General features: G+C 42.0%; 1 protein-coding gene across 4 annotated transcripts in view; it reads right to left on the reverse strand.

Moving 5' to 3' along the window:
* Window positions 1–17,151, reverse strand: part of NEK9 (NIMA related kinase 9) — a 39,977-nt gene that overhangs the window by 10,752 nt on the left and 12,074 nt on the right. For 3 of the 4 annotated variants that reach the window (XM_036313328.1, XM_036313320.1, XM_036313347.1), the window contains 10 exons: window positions 15,112–15,162; window positions 14,463–14,655; window positions 11,949–12,093; window positions 11,133–11,333; window positions 10,767–10,813; window positions 9,384–9,539; window positions 7,967–8,075; window positions 6,453–6,614; window positions 1,152–1,322; window positions 118–177 (listed from right to left, as the gene is read on the reverse strand). In XM_036313328.1, the coding sequence (XP_036169221.1) occupies window positions 118–177; window positions 1,152–1,322; window positions 6,453–6,614; window positions 7,967–8,075; window positions 9,384–9,539; window positions 10,767–10,813; window positions 11,133–11,333; window positions 11,949–12,093; window positions 14,463–14,655; window positions 15,112–15,162 (1,295 nt within the window). The remainder of the gene's footprint in view (window positions 1–117; window positions 178–1,151; window positions 1,323–6,452; window positions 6,615–7,966; window positions 8,076–9,383; window positions 9,540–10,766; window positions 10,814–11,132; window positions 11,334–11,948; window positions 12,094–14,462; window positions 14,656–15,111; window positions 15,163–17,151) is intronic. The other variant, XM_036313337.1, reaches the window with a different exon arrangement.

Here is a 17,151-nt window from a genome sequence, read left to right on the forward strand (position 1 = left end):
ATCACTGTATTCCTCGTTCCCAAAAGATATTTCCTTTTTTTGGGAGAGACTGTATGGATTCCAACCCAAAGTTCCACACCTCACAAAACTACTGGTACCTAAGACATAGCTACTTACCAGTTCCAATGGATAAGCCACTGCTATTGGAACGGATGGTCTTAGAATTCAATACTTTCTCTGAGGAAAAAAATTCAGTAGTTAAGCATTATATACAGCTATAGGCAGGAAAAAGTGAGAAGGACTAGGATAGGGAGTTGATCTAGGAGATAACTGCTATCCCTCACTCCAAATAAACTAAAATTAATTACTGTTTTAGATATTAATAACATAAGCCAAGCACCACTAGCTATATTCTATATTCACTATATAAAGTATATTCACTATGTAAAGTAGCAATTCTCCTTAACTGTTCTTTGGAATCATCTGGGAAGCTTTAGCGATTTGGTTTAATTGGACAGGGATTTCTAAAAGCTCCTCAGGAGACTAATGTGCATTCAAGGTAGTGAACCACTGATCTAAAAGAATGAATTTATAAATCCGCACAGAGGGCCTTTATATAATTTAGTTCATAACAAAGTACTCTTTCTGCAGAAAGCAGTTATGCTTTAGTTTCTTTTTAAAGGTGTACTGTTTCTCAAAACAGCATAAACACAGACAACAAATGCTACTTAGTAGAGAACTAGAAGTAACAAATTCAATGGCAAGGGAGGCAGAGAACAAAGTTATATTAAAAAATGCCCAGCTGGTGTGGCTCAGAGGTTGAGTGTCAACCTATGAACCAGGAGGTCATGGTTCAATTTTTGGTCAGGGCACATGCACGGCTGCCGGCTCTATTCCCAGTGGGGGGTGTACAGGAGGCGGCTGATCTATGATTCTCACACATCATTGATGTTTCTCTCTTTTCCTTCCTCTCTGAAAGCAGTAAAAACAAATTTATTTTAAAATGGTCAAGAGGTGGCAAATGATAAAGCTCAGGAAGTGACAATGTTCTGTTTCTACCACTAGGCATGGCATCCTGACATTGTAAGACTTACAGAAGTAGCCTCTTTCCTTCAGGACACTTTTGTTTCCAATAATGTAGCCACCAGCATCTTAAGTAGAGGTCTATCCTCTGTCAAAGCCACCTCAATCCACACATGTGAAACCCTTACCAACAATGAGAATGGTGTGCCAGCCACGGCAAGACAGATCTGGGACATGATGCAGAGATCCAAAAATAGGCCGAGGCCAGGAGGTACAGATATCAGAGCCATGAGGTCTCTCTGTAGGGGTCATTGCCAGGCGACCATTACCACCATTGCCCCAGGCAAAAATGTGATTATCTAGAAAAAACACACACATTAAACAGCAGATAGTTTAATAGAATGCTGGCTTCCCAACTCTAGGTTCCCCGTCTTTATGCCCTAGAGCTAGAAAGTTTCCCCACTATGTACAAAACAAGGGAAAGCTGTTTACTCCCCTATATATAAGCCTAAACAATTCCTATATTCCCCAGGTAAGAATGACTACTGTTCCTACACTGCCATCCAGTCATTTATTCATTCTACTCATTCAACAACTTTTTTTGATCATTCCTTCAAATATTTACCAGGCACATGAAAGGCACTGCTTGAGGTGCTGGGGACAGAGCAGTGAACAAAATAGTCGCTGCCCTCTGGAAGTGACATACTAGTCGGGGAAGACTGATAAATAGAAAAGCAGTGGAAATAAAAAAGTGAGGTATTATTATTTTAGACTAGAGGTGGTTCTCATGTGACACACCAGGAATCAGGCTCCCTCCTCTCTGGTTCTGGATACATCACCTGAGAACCACAGCTGCCAAGTCACCGTAGCTCAGCAGCTCCTGCATTGAGTGTCTGCCCCCTGGTGGTCATTGTGCGTCATAGCTACTGGTCAGATGGTCAGACAGTCATTTAGGCTTTTATATATATAGATTAGAGGCCCAGTGCATGCAATTTGTGCACTTGGGAGGGGGGGGTCCCTAAGCCCGCCTGTGCTCTCTCGCAGTCTGGGAGCCATCAGGGGATGTCCAACTGACGGGGAGCGGGCCTAAGCCATCAGTTGGACATCCTTAGAGGCTCCCGCCACCGCCGCTGCACTCACCAGCCATGAGCCCAGCTTTTGGCGCACTGACCACCAGGGGGCAGCTCCTGCGTTGAGCAGCGGTCCCCTGGTAGTCAGTGCGCATCATAGCGACCAGTAGTTCTGCCGTTCGGTCGATTTGCATATTAGCCTCTTATTATATAGGATAGGGTAGTCAGAGAAATACTTGTTGATTGTTGGCAGAGACCTGATTGAAGGAAGAGAGAGCCATGTGGCTATCTAGGGGAAGAGCTTTCCAGGCAGTGGAAACAGTAAGTGCAAAGGTCCTGTAGGTGACGTTAAGCACCTCACACAGGGAACAAGAAAGACCCTGCAGCTGGAGCCAAGAAAGAGGGGACGGTGGTCAGAGAAGAGATCAGGAGATGGCTGGGGTCTTGGTCATGTAGGACCTATACAGGCCATTGTAATGACTTTAATTTTTATTGACCAAGATAGGAAACTATTAGAAGTTCTAAACAGTAGGTATTTAAAAAATGAGGAGAAACTATAAGGGACCAAGGACGGAAGCAGGGAAACCAGTTGTAGTGAAGCTGCTAAGAAGTGGTTGGACATATTCAGAAGATAATTAGTAGGTTTGCTGATGGATGAGATATGGGGTGTAGGGTGGAACTGCCATTTACTGAGACAGGAAGGCTACAGGTGAAACAGGTTTGTACAGAAAATAAGAAGTTTGATTTTGAATATAGTAAGTTTCTTTATCCAAATCAGGACAGTTTTGAATTAAAAGGGGGTGTGATTAATGATTAAGCCAGGACAATAGGCATGAATCAGGACTGACCCAGGAAAACCAGGCTATAGAGCCCCCTTATCTTTAGACATCTAAGTCAAGAGGCTGTTGACTGAGTGTGGAGATAAGGGGTGTTCGTATAAAGCTATCTGCATATAGGGGAGATTTGAGATAATGAGCTCACTTAGAGAGTAAAGGAAGACAGTGGAGAGACAGAAGGACTGAGCCCCAGGCACTCCAGGGCTTAAGAGTTTGAAATTGCCATGGCGCCTGACCTAATTGCCTGAACTACTCTGTTTATATGGGTATCTCTCCTACCCTCCTAGAATGTGAGTTCCTTGAGGACAGGGCCTTCCTGAGACACATTTCTCTATTCCCAGAGCCTAAAAGAGGACCTGGAGCACAGCAGGCACTGAGTTTGTTTGCTGTGTGAATGAGGCAATCAAGTACATTTTAGAAGAGTACAGCAATGTTGGTCAAGAGGTACTATGCCTAGTTAACGCCGGAGTTTGCTGCTTTGAACAACTACTTCAAAAGTGAAACTAAAAAATGGAACGGACATCACCCAGAACCACAGGAACACTGGCTGAGTTGAAGTCCTACAACTAGGAGGAAAGAGAAACGCATACTGACACTCAGAGGAGGCACAGTGCTGAAGTCAAATTCTGAGGTGCGGAGTGCGCGGAGCGGGCTGGCGGCGGAGGGCACGGTTGGCGTTTTCAATCGGGAGGGAGTCGCAGACTCTGAGCTCCAGATACGGGCGAGTCTTTAGGGACCCAGACTCAAACGGGAGAAGCGGACTGTCTGGCTTCGGTCAGAGCGAGTGCAGCTTTCTCTCCGAGCTTTGCAGCGGGTGCTGGGACTCAGAGAGGCAGAGCCCCTGGAGACAGGACTGAGAGCCGCCATAACTGCTCTCTCCGGCCCACCCTGTTGATCCTGTGCGACCCGCTCCGCCCAAGCCCTGCACACAGGCATTTGCCGGATAGCCTCAGGCAAACGCCAGATTAGCACCTCCCTAGAGGACAGAAGTTCTCTCACTGCTGACACAGCTGATTCTCATAGCCACTTGGCCTGGAGGTCAAACCCTCCCTGGTATTAGCTACAACAATCAAGGTTTAACTATAAGCTGCGCACAAAGACCACTAGGGGGTGCACCAAGGAAGCATAACAAAATGCGGAGACAAAGAAACAGGACAAAATTGTCAAAGGAAGATATAGAGTTCAGAACCACACTTTTAAGGTCTCTCAAGAACTGTTTAGAAGCCGCCGATAAACTTAATGAGATCTACAAGAAAACTAATGAGACCCTCGATGTTATATTGGGGAACCAACTAGAAATTAAGCATACACGGACTGAAATAACGAATATTATACAGACTCCCGACAGCAGACCAGAGGAGCGCAAGAATCAAGTCAATGATTTGAAATGCGAGGAAGCAAAAAACACCCAACCGGAAAAGCAAAATGAAAAAAGAATCCAAAAATGCGAGGATAGTGTAAGGAGCCTCTGGGACAGCTTCAAGCGTACCAACATCAGAATTATAGGGGTGCCAGAAGATGAGAGAGAGCAAGATATTGAAAACCTATTTGAAGAAATAATGACAGAAAACTTCCCCCACCTGGTGAAAGAAATGGACTTACAGGTCCAAGAAGCGCGGAGAACCCCAAACAAAAGGAATCCAAAGAGGACCACACCAAGACACATCATAATTAAAATGCCAAGAGCAAAAGATAAAGAGAGAATCTTAAAAACAGCAAGAGAAAGAAACTCAGTTACCTACAAGGGAATACCCATACGACTGTCAGCTGATTTCTCAACAGAAACTTTGCAGGCCAGAAGGGAGTGGCAAGAAATATTCAAAGTGATGAATACCAAGAACCTACAACCAAGATTACTTTATCCAGCAAAGCTATCATTCAGAATTGAAGGTCAGATAAAGAGCTTCACAGATAAGGAAAAGCTAAAGGAGTTCATCACCACCAAACCAGGATTATATGAAATGCTGAAAGGTATCCTTTAAGAAGAGGAAGAGGAAGAAAAAGGTAAAGATACAAATTATGAACAACAAATATGCATCTATCAACAAGTGAATCTAAGAATCAAGTGAATAAATAATCTGATGAACAGAATGAACTGGTGATTATAATAGAATCAGGGACATAGAAAGGGAATGGACTGACTATTCTTGGGGGGGAAAGGGGTGTGGGAGATGCGGGAAGAGACTGGACAAAAATCATGCACCTATGGATGAGGACAGTGGGTGGGGAGTGAGGGCGGAGGGTGGGGCGGGAACTGGGAGGAGGGGAGTTTTGGGGGGGAAAAAAGAGGAACAAATGTAATAATCTGAACAATAAAGATTTAATTAAAAAATTTAAAAAAAAAAAAGGATGTAGAGAAGTTGAAATCCTCGCATGTTACTGGTAGGAATATAACATGGTGCATGCGGTGTGGCAGCCCTCAAAAGGTTGAACGTATATACAATCCCCGTAAATATGACCCAGCAATTCCATCCTAGGTATGTAAAAAAAAAAAAAAAAAAAAAGAGGTACTATGCCTAGCCACAGAATCCAATTCTACTCCCTCATTCTGAAGTTTAACTCATGAAGTACAAAGATCTACTGAACAAACATTGAGGCCCTGTGAACTTGCTGCACTAAATTTAATCCTTAGAGACATCTTGACCCTGTCTTTCTAGGTAACATTTCCACTTATCTAGTTTGACTAAACAGTTTGCTTTCTAAAAATCCCTTGTTTTAGGACAAGCAGAGAAGGTTCATATGCCACTCTGATAGCTGGTTCACTTAATATGGTGATAACAGATAACTAGTTTGACACTATCCCTGGATCCTTTATGTATATACACCGGGTAGACTAGAAGAAAACAAGGACATCTCAGGGCATGAGCAACATAAAAAAAAAAGCTGAAATGAGTGAAAAAACAAAAAAATGCAATGTGACTTGTTTACCAGTCACAAGAAAGAAGTAGCTACAAAAATTAAAAAAAGTTCAAAAGGTGCTATAGGAAGTCAGAAAAAAGAGAAGAAAAAGAAAGCAGAAGAAAGAGGAAAGGAAATAAAGACTAGCAGAAGTGGTAGTACAAAAGAGAAGTGGTTATAACAGCAAGAAGAAACAGCTATGAGAGGAAGGAAGAAAATTCAGTTAGACCAGTTCAGAAAGCTGAGAGATACAGTATACAGTCCTTCAGGATGTCACTGCAGTGGCAGCTGACCCCAATGTCAAGGAGTAAGGTCAAATTAGTTGTTCTCTTCTCCAGTCCCCTAGCCAACATTTACTGAAACCCATATGGTGCTGGACAAGGTATATATAACTATTTAATAATTCTTAAAACATTTTATCAAAATTGTTAAAGTAAAAAAAGCAGGGACTTCGAATATTAACCTGACATTATCTAGAAATCTGATCTTTTAAAACAATCACTATGTTGAACACATGAAAACTTAATGACGCTCCACATGCACAACAACTGGTCACTAATTCAACACAAATTAAAAGGTTAACATATGATCCAACTTCACAAATAACTAGTCCACCTCTTTCCCAACCAAAAATTTAAACATTGCCATCCGTCCAGAAAGCTTGGAAGGATGTGTCCAGACTCACCGTCAGTGGCAGCAATGGTAAACTCATCACCGCAGGAGACCCTGATCACTTGCTTCCCACCGAGGGGTCCCCCCAACAGGTTGATTCCTAGACGCTTTTTATAATTCCCAACACCCAGCTGTCCACATTTGTTGCAGCCAAAGGTCAGCAGCCGGCCTCGCTCTGCAAGAGAAGCAAAAATAAATAACCAGGCACAAATGGGTCAATGGAAGAGAGAGAAAAAGCAGCCAATAGAGAGTTCCATGGACTAGCTTCTGGTTGTTAAGAGTACATACACAAATTACAAAGCTAGCCACACAGTCCTGGACCTAGGGAGCTAGGGTATATAGAACTATCACCAATTAGAGCCAGGAAGTGACTCAATATTCTATTTTTCTCTCTAATATTGGATTTAAAATGTAGAAAATGTGTACTACATAACTTAGAAAATTTACACATGGCTGTTGTCTGCATTGTAAGTGTGACATTCTCATTAAGGCATGTATTGATTATGCATTTATAATTACCAATAAACATCTACTTGAATGCCTTAATTTGTTAATGAGAATATACTAGGTGCCAGTGGAAAATCAGGAGAATGTATATATAGTTTACAAAAACTTATACTGACTAGTGGCCTGGTGCACGAAATTCATGCACATTAAAAGGGGATTAATTAGAGGAAATATTTTAATATTGCTATTTGCCCTTTCTCTATAATAGAAGTGTCAGAGATGAAAGAAAATTAGTAAAATGTATATGAAAATCTTCCTCCTGTCAGAGTCTGGTGTGCACCAAGGGACCCAGAGTCCAGTCCCTGCCCACGCATGTGCGCCTCAAAATCGCATGAGACCCAGACCCAGCCAGCCTCCTCGCATTGGGCTAGATCCAGACCCAGCCGGTCCCACCCTTGTCAAGACCCGCCGGGTGGTGGTGGTGGGGGGGGGCGCAGCCTCAAGTCCCCTGGCCTGGCACCAGGGTGGGGGGCGCGGCCCGAGGTCTCCCAGCCTGGGCCAGGGCGGGGGGCGTGCCTTGAGGTCCCCTGTCAAGCCCCGCTGGGTGAGGGATGTGGCCTGAGATCCCCTGTCAAGCCCCGCCGGGTGGGGGGGCACACCTTGAGGTCCCCCATCAAGCCTCACCAGGTTGGGGGGCGCAGCTTCAGGTCCCCCAGCCCAATGCTGGGAGGAGGCGCAGAGCCTCAGGTCCTCCGTCAAGCCCCACCGGGACGGGGGGGTGCAGCCTCAGGTCCCCCATCAAGCTCTGCTGGGTGGGGGGGTGCAACCTGAGGTCCCCTGTCAAGCCCCACGGGGGGTGGGGCGCAGCCTCAGGTCCCTGCTGATTGCTCGTTATGGGAACTTGGCCTCTGCTGTGGGTGCAGCCATCTTGTGTTATGGAACCCCCCCCCACCCGCCTGTCTCTGCTATGGGCGCTGCCATCTTTGTGGCAGAGCGACAGTCAATTTGCATATTCCCTCTTTATTATATAGGATAGCCTGAGCTACTAAGGCCTGTATGTACAGTTGTAAATCAACTCACCATCAATAGCAGCTGTGTGAGTCTTGCCTGGGGCAATTGTTCGGATCTTATAAAAGGACAACTGTTTGGCCAATGTAAAGGAGGTTGTGTAGGGAACTTCATGGTATGCCTGAAATAAGATAAAACAAAAGTGGAGACTCATGAGGTAAAAAATGGAGGGGTAACAGGTTGAAAATGTCACAATGACCAAAAGGCCTTTCAGGCAAATTGTGGGGAAACGCACAATTTCATCATGCTCCTCAGAACAGTGGGCAATTTAAAATTTATGAATTACTTATTTCTGGAATTTTCCATTTAATATTTTTGGACTGTGGCTGACTGTGGGTAACTAAAACCTCAGAAAGCAAAACAGCGGATAAAGGGGAACTACTGTAATGGTAATTTTGAATATGCCTTTTCAAACCACACAGACACCCTCCCTAGACTTGCCCTGAATTTGAGAATCACTACTCCAGAGACTGCTTTAAAAATTAATTCTTATCTTTTCCATTGAGTCAGAAAACTTTTGTCTCTTATTTTTGATTCTTTAGAAAATAATAAAAATTCATCATACTAAAACAAAGAGGAGACTAAAAATTAGCATCAGTGGTGAATTTCATGACATCCTTGAAGGAGGTAAATGGTAATTACATGTAATAAGCCTGTACAGGATCAGTGATTTGGGAACAATAAATCTAAAAACTCTCCAGAGATGTGGCACATGGAAATATGATTTTCATAATGTTAATTTTCTAATGCCTATTTCAGTGATAAGACAGAACCTGAATTCCATCACTTGATTCTTTGTAATCAATTTATTTATTGAGGTATAACAAACTATAAAATGTTAGACAGCTGGATACATTTTTCTGTATGCATACAAATGTAAAACTATCACCCTGATCAAGATATAGACCATTCATCACCTTATAATCCAGTGGTTCTCAACCTGTGGGTTGCGACCCCTTTAGGGGTCGAACGACCCTTTCACAGGGGTCACCTAAGACCATCGGAAAACACATATGTAATTACATATTGTTTTTGTGATTAATCACTATGCTTTAATTATGTTCAATTTGTAACAATGAAATTGGGGGTCACCACCACATGAGGAACTGTATTAAAGGGTCGTGGCATTAGGAAGGTTGAGAACCACTGTTTATAATCTCTCTTCCACCCCTTCTGTTAATACCCATTACCCTCCTCCTAGAAGTAACCACTGTTTTAGCTTCTGCCATCATCAGTTAATTTACCTGTTCTTAAACTTCACATAATTGGAATTATATAGTATGCACTCTTTTGTGGCTGGCTTCTTTTGCCAAACATGTCTGTGAGATCCTCACTTTATTCTTAAGTCAAATTCCATGGTCACTAACCAATAATAGCATTCCCAAAGAGATTCTGACAATGTGGCTAGGACACTAAAGGAGATACTCACTTCATGGTTGATGATACCAGACATACACTGATTCAGACCCAGTTTGTTGAATTCATTGAGTCCACAGGCCAGCACTTTGCCTGACTGGGTCAGCAGAAATGTCCCATCACAGCCACATTGAACAGCAACAATAATCAAGGCCTTCGGAACATCCACCTGCAAAGGGGAAAAAAAAATCCCTCAAATGTAGCTTGTATTAGGAAAAAACCCTGAGATTCTTTCAAAAAAATGTCCTACATTTAACAGAATGACTACAGGGAAGTAAAGATTGCTCTAAGCTCTTCAAGTCTGCACAGCAGTGTAGAGGCTACTGTTTTCAACAAGAAGCTCAGGTTTTATAATAAAGTAAAAGGCAGTTCCAGGTCAGCTAAACAGACAGCCCCTGTCAAAGCTTGTTTTCCGGACAATCCTCCTTAGGAAAACTTCTCAGAAAAATTGGGAAAGGGGAGACTTCGCTCATTGCGGATGCTGCCCTCTGAGGCAGAAAGCTCAGGACAGTTATAAAGAAACTCAGTAGCCCTGTGGGGTCCCCGACTGGTCACGGTATAAGTGAGGAGACAGAGTACTGAGGTACCAGCCAGGACTTCCGAATGCTCACATCCCTCTGCAGCTAACCAGATAGGGCTGGAGAACGGAGGTGGGGGGGGGGGGGGGGCCATGATGGATGTCTTTGAAACCTGAAAACTCAAACCTCAAAGTTCCGACTACAGCCTTTTCAGAAGAAGAGGAACAGCCGATAATCCCACTGAGAATGGCCCCACAAATATATGTTAATTTTTTAAGTGTAAATAAACACTTGCAGTGAATGGGATAGTGGATTACAGCCAACCTTCGAATGGGCAAGCCTGTGCCCTAGGGTGGGTGTGAGAGGTGACCGTGCTCTTCCCTCAGCTCCTGGTTTCAGCTCCTGTGCAAGCTCTTAAAGTGCCAGCTCTTGCAGTGATGGGAGTAATTAGATATTATGTTTTATACAATGTGACCCCTAAATACAAAAACTAGTTCAACTGGGGAAATAGGAGGGAGGAGGATTGTGTTGGGCTAAAAGACAGTATGTTGTTTTCCAATATCTTTCCAAGGAGTTTTCCAGGGTATATTTAGCTCAATGTGACTTTTTCACTGTACAAGCTAATTTTAGCTCTCATCCCGAGTAAGATGTGACTCCACAGTGTCTACAGAGGCTTTATCCTCTTTGTTAATTTTTTATGATTTAGTCAGATGACAAGACCACACAGTGCTAAATCTGGAATCCTGGATTGTCAGTGTCCCAGATAGGAAATATTTCAGAAATAAACACCTTGATATGAGGAGTCAGAGAAAGAGGACATATTAATGCAGTCTGTGTGACCTAGATAGACTTTAGGAAGCAGCTGCTTCTGATTTTACCTTTTGTGGTGTATAATAATCCTCTTCCGAATCCAAACCCAGTCGTCCTGAGACACATGTAAGAAAGAAAATCATTAAAATGAGGGCATCCTCCCATGGACATAGCAAGGGGGTGGTGAGGACCTGGGGCGGGGGTGGGCTGGAGGGGGTCAATGGGGGAAAAAAAGGGACATATATAATACTTTCAATAATAAAGAATTATTTTTTAAAAATGAGGGCCTCCTTCCCAATGAAAATGTCCCATAAAATTCTCCTTTACTGAATTAACACTTCTCAAGTAGAGGCTACAAGATGTGTTTATACACACAAGCCTGAAAGCAGGTTGTGTGCCTGGGAATAAGTGGACAGAGGCAGGGCTACACCTACCATATTCACCACAGCCCCAAGAATAGACTTCTTTGTTGCGTGTCAAAACCACCACATGATTATCTCCACAGGAGACCTGCTCCACTGGATTGTTCAGGAAGAAGTTCAGCGGTATGGGCTCTAGTACTTCGGGGCCAGCAACCTTGTCCACCCCCATGCAGCCATAATAATCAGATCCAAAGGCATAGAGCTGACCCTCATCTGTAAAGGGAAGGAAAGCACAACTCATCAAAAGAATGACTTATTTCGTCCAATCAGAAAGCTGGGCAAGACTAAAATGAGGACTACCCCAGCCAATGAGCTCACATGAGATTATTACATCAGAGAAATCTGAACGATAGGCTGTGCAAGTCTAAAGTTGTTTGTATTTATAGGATCACTTGTACTGTTACAATAACAGTTTTAAAAAGTGGTAATATCCTCATGTTAAAGGCTTACATTTTTACTCGAGTCATCTCTATTTTATAGAGAAAAAGAGAAGTACTAACGAATCATAAAATGAGTACTGACAAGACCAAATTTAATTTTAGCTCTTAATTCTTGATTTAGTGTTATCCACACCTGACTAGGTGGTGAAATTATTTTTCTCCATACCTGGGACATTCCACATCCCACCTCTTCTCTCTTACCCACCTGCTTTCTCCTTGCTCATCACCCCCCTAATGTTATAGCAAATTGAGCATGTTGTTATTGTGTATATCTGCTCATTGTCTTTGGTTCTGTGAATACTGTCTTTTATTATAAAATCCCAACTAAAACTGCACAGTATAATACCCCACATTAAATATACTTGGATGCTTTCTGCTGATGGCTTACCTGTCACACAGACAGTGAAATCATCACCGCATGACACCTGATGAATAGCTTTGCCTTGCAACTTTTCCACATGCTTGGGCTGTCGGTAGGAGGCTTTGTCTCCATGGCCCAGCTGACCATGGAGTTTAGTGCCCCCTTGCATGTTCTGTGAAATAAAGAGGTCTTGTGAAGTTTTAACTTTTCATGCCAAAAAGCTAATCTTCAATATAACTTTTTATAAAGAAAAACAATAGGAAAAACATCAGCTGGAAATTTAGAAATGAAAAAAAAATGGATAAGGAGATTAAACTGTTATTTATTTATTTATTTGATTAAACCTTTTAATCGTAGGTAGTAAAAAACTCCTGCCAGCAGGTAAAGATTTAAAAGTATCCAAATTGATATCCACCAGGTCTTAAAAGGACACAGTTCCAATTTTGCCTTTATCTTTTAATTCTAAGGTGAACCATATATTTAACTAGAGACCTGGTGCACGACATTCGTGTACTGGGGTGGGGGGATGTCCCTCAGCCGAGCCTGCACCCTTTTTCAGTCTGGGACACCTGGGGGGATGTCCAACTGCTAGCTTAGGCCTGCTCCCCATGGGAGCAGCTCCAGCCACCGCTGCTGTACTTGCCAGCCATGAGCCTGGCTTCTGGCTGAGTGGCGCTCCCCCTGTGGGAGCACACTGACCACCAGGGGGCAGCTCCTGCATTGAGCGTCTGCACCCTGGTGGTCAGTGCACATCATAGTGACCGGTCATTCTGCCGTTCAGTCGATTTGCATATTAGGGTTTTATTATATAGAATTATGGGTGATGATAAAAAAATTCTTTTATATAGTCTAATTTATTTTCTACTGGAGTACATTCTTTTGGATAGTCTCACTAGAAGTTTTACAAATTTGGTCACAGTTTCCCTGAAATATACAAGAGTTATAAAGAATCTGGCTACATCAAAGAGGCTGCTATACAGCACAGAGAATAGTCCTAAATGACTTTCCAATATTTTAATAGAGATAAGTAATTCTTTTCATTCAATAACTCAACTCTAAATTCTTATATAAATTTTTTATTTTTATATTTCTAGAGAGAAAGGAAGGGAGAGGGAGAGAGAGAAATAGCAATGTGAGAGTGAAACATCCATCAGCTGCCTCCTGCACGCTTCCTACCAGGCATTAAGCCTGCAACCCAGGCATGTGCCGTGACAGGGAATTGAACTGGCAACCTTTCGCTGTTCAACCAACTGAGCCACACCAGCCAGAGCAAGACTTTATATAAATGTTTTTTTTAAGGCACTAATTTCACTCTACTTTTGGCAGCACACACAGGGGCTAGTTCTTTCAGGGATAGTGTTTTATGAAATAACAAGTTACCACTCTATAATAGATGCCATATCATTCATTCTTTCTTTCTATCCATCAATAGTTGAGTTTCTCTATTATGTCACCCATTTAAAGCCTGTCCTCCTAAAGCCTACAGAAAATTACCGGAAAAAATGACCTCCCTTAGGAAGAGGAGGAAGAGTGAGAACCAAGGGCCTAAGACAAGATCAGGTAAAGGAAAAGCAGTCTAAAACGAGCCCGAGAAGGCATAGCTGAAGAAACAGGAGGAAAGCAAAGGGAACATGCTCTCATGGAAGCCAAGGGAAGACAAAGCTTCAAGAAGAGAGTGGTCAACTTCAACTGTATCACATACTGCTGGGAGATCAAGTAAGTAAGGACTTCCTTACAAAAAGCATCTGTTTTATTTTCATAATTTATAAGTTACTTTGTTAAGAGTAGTTTCAATCAAATGACAGAGATGAAAGTTGCATTGTTGGTGAATGAGGAACAAGTGGGAGATAAAGAAATAACAATACAGGTGATCTGTTCAAGAAGGTGAGAGATAGGATGGAATCTAGAGGGGAACAAAGGAAAATCCTACTTTATACCTAGCCATCTTCAATCACTGATGGAGGTCTTGGAATTTTCCTGCCACGGCACACTGCTTCATTTGTTTACAAAGCTATTTCACAGATACTAGTTGCTCTGAATCTCACCGTAATAGAACAGGGAAATTAAATGACTTTCTTAAATGAGAGTCCAGTTTCCTAAGTCCAAACCTAGAGCTCTTAAAAAAAAAATTCAGAGAGGAAGGGAGAAGGAGAGATAAAAACATCAATGATGAGAGGGAATCATTGACTGGCTGCCTCCTGTACACTGCACACTGGGGACTGAGCCCGCAACCCAGACAAGTGCCCTAACCAGGAATCGAACTATGACCTCATGGTTCATGCCAGCCGGGCCAAACCTCTGGTTCTTTTAATTCTTTCTCTCACCCATTCATTCATTAAAAAAAAAAAAAATTTACAAGAGACCTAATATGTACTAGGCTTTGGGCATACATCAGTGAATTCTAAAAAAGACAAAATCAATGTTCTTTATATTCCATCAGCCCATGCTGCTACTCCTGCAGCACATGTTCAACTTAGACATCTGGGTCCAGTAAACAATTATGCTTACAACACTGTTCTAAAGTACTGAGCTTTCACTTACCACCCAGGTGTACAGTTCCTTCTCCACTGTGACCACAGCAAAGTGGGTGTTCCCTGCACACACCTGCCGAGCACTACAGCCACTCTTGATGACATCCAGTTTTTGGGGAGTGGATTTTCCACCACCCCAAACATAGACTTCACTGGTTCGTGAGGTTACCACAGCAATGGGTGCTTCACTCACAGTGCTTGACCTGCCAACAACCCCAGAACAAAGGCACATTTAACATAAAAACTGTATCATAGAAAAATGCTTCCAGTCTGTTCCCTGCGAAGAACTGCCAATTATGGTATGAGAAAGTATGTTCTTTCTTGACAACCTATTTTAACCTTCTATCATTGCAGGCTTTGCAATTCCTGCCTCAGGGCTTCATCACAGCTCGGCCAGATCAGATTCCAGTCTGATCCAGAACACCTACACTTTTCAACTTTTCAACATTCATCATGGTAATGATGTCCACTTTAGCATGAGGGTGAAATTATAGCTTTCCTTTTCTCAGAAATGACTATCTGACATTTAAGCAGATGTTGGCTTCTGAAAGGAGGCCAAAGGCTAATTACTGGGATCAAACAATGCACAGACCCAACAAAGAAAGACACCCTGGTGGTAATTTAAGATATATTACTTTTCAAGAGTCTTGAACATTTACCTTGGTCTCTTTGTAGGTGCATTAAGCAGTGTGACTTTTTCTTCCATCTCTCTACCAAAAGAAAAGCAAAGATAGATGAGCACCAGTGTCTCTTTAATATATTTCACAGATTTAATCCTCTATAAATTGTATGTGTCCTACAACATTATAGTACTTTTAGGAAAGAACCCTGATACAACTCAAACAGTTATATAGGCCTGGCTTTAGACAATTCATTAAATACAAGGGGGGCAGCAGTTTGGGGTCATTTGTTTTCTATCTCTGAGAAATGTTCCAGGCTGGAACAGAGAACCTTGAGACCCCTGATGCACATTTTTAAGTACCTGCCAACATCTCCATTTAGTGTGCCCACTGACTCCTCAAACTCAACATCTCTAAATCTCAGCTCATTATCTCTCTCCCATACAGCTTTTCTTTCTGACTTTCCTATTTCGAAAACTGCTAACCCCATTCTCCTAGTCAACAAGTTCTATAGATTCTACCTATACGATGTCCTCTATACTCACCCCTCTATTCCAGTCTCACCACCTTAGTTCTAGGCATCTTTACTTCCCACCTGGAATATGATAGCACTTACTAATTGGTCTCACCACAGCTCCAATCCACTTTACCCAGCCCTATACTGATGTAACACTGACATTATTACTGTTAAGTAATTCTTAGGCTGCCTCTCATCACATGAACTGTCCTCTCATACACATCCAATACTTCTGTACTTATCTTGAACTAAGCACAAATTCCTTTGTCTGGCACTCAAAATTTTCTACCTACCTTTCCAGCCTTCCTTCCCTTTATTTACTGCCCATGTTTTAAATCAGGGTTCTCATTCTGATTAAATTGATTATAGCTGAATTCCTGGGATGGTCTTAGGCATCAATATTTTTTGAATGCTTCGGAAATGTTGCTCTTGAGAGCCCTGTGAGTATAACCACCACTAATCTAGCCAAACAGGACTTAGGGTTTCCTGAATACTTCCCACAACTTCCTGTGTCTGTGATTCATCTGGAAAGCTCTTTGTCTTACATTTTTCCATCAAAGTACAAAGTTTTATACAATATATGTATGTAAATCTACTATTATCTCGATAAAAATTGCAATTAAAAATTATAAATAGAAATAATAAGAGATTAAAATAGTGCTAATACTATTGGGAAATAAATCAGATAAAAAAATTTAAATATTAAGCAGCCCCAAAGAGTGACAATGCTTGAATATACACAGAACATAAATGTAAGGTCACACTGCTGCACCTGGAGTATCACACATAATTCTAGGCACTAAAACACTGTTTTGGAAAAGAAGCATAAAAGATTAATTAAATGACATAACAGAATAAAGGCACTGACCAAACAGAAAAGATTGTGGAATTAGGTATATACTTAATGTATCTAAAGGGTAAGCTTGAAAAAGAGCATAGTAAATGCCTGAATATTGGGAAGATATAGAAACAAAGAGCTGGTAGGGGAGAAAAAAGGGCAGTAAGGCAAAATAATATAATAGGATGAAATATAGACTAGAACATTTAAGAAGGATAAAGAATACCTCTTCCTTTAAGTAAGGGTTTGAAGCCTCCTGCAGGAGGTGAGGCATAAAGGCCCTCTTTCTTACCACTAGAGCCCTCTAATAGAATAAATCTCAGCAAACAACCTGTTAGGAATCAATCAAGCTTGACTTTAGGAAATGGGCAAAAGGTATCCTCCAACTCTAACCTATCATCTAAAGGAATGTACTTAAAAAAAAAAAAGGGTCAGGTCCAAATCCATGCTCCTATCCAACAATTATTGAGCACCTTGTGCCAGGCCCTCTTTTAACCCTCACCCTACCTCACTTTATGGAGGAGAAAAGTAAGGAACAGAGATGTTAAATAACTTGACAAATATAATGACAGAACTCAGATACAAATCTAAGGATGTCTTCCCTTAATTACGAAACTCTAACCCCTAACTCTAGATTAAAACTCATAGATGGGGTGGGGGGTCCTAGGGTCTCATCAGTATAAATTTAGAACAATTAGCACAGGCTAAGGAGGTAAAAGTCAGG

The sequence above is a fragment of the Myotis myotis genome, unplaced genomic scaffold (genome assembly GCF_014108235.1).
Source record: "Myotis myotis isolate mMyoMyo1 unplaced genomic scaffold, mMyoMyo1.p scaffold_m19_p_1, whole genome shotgun sequence".
Lineage (NCBI taxonomy): Eukaryota > Metazoa > Chordata > Mammalia > Chiroptera > Vespertilionidae > Myotis > Myotis myotis.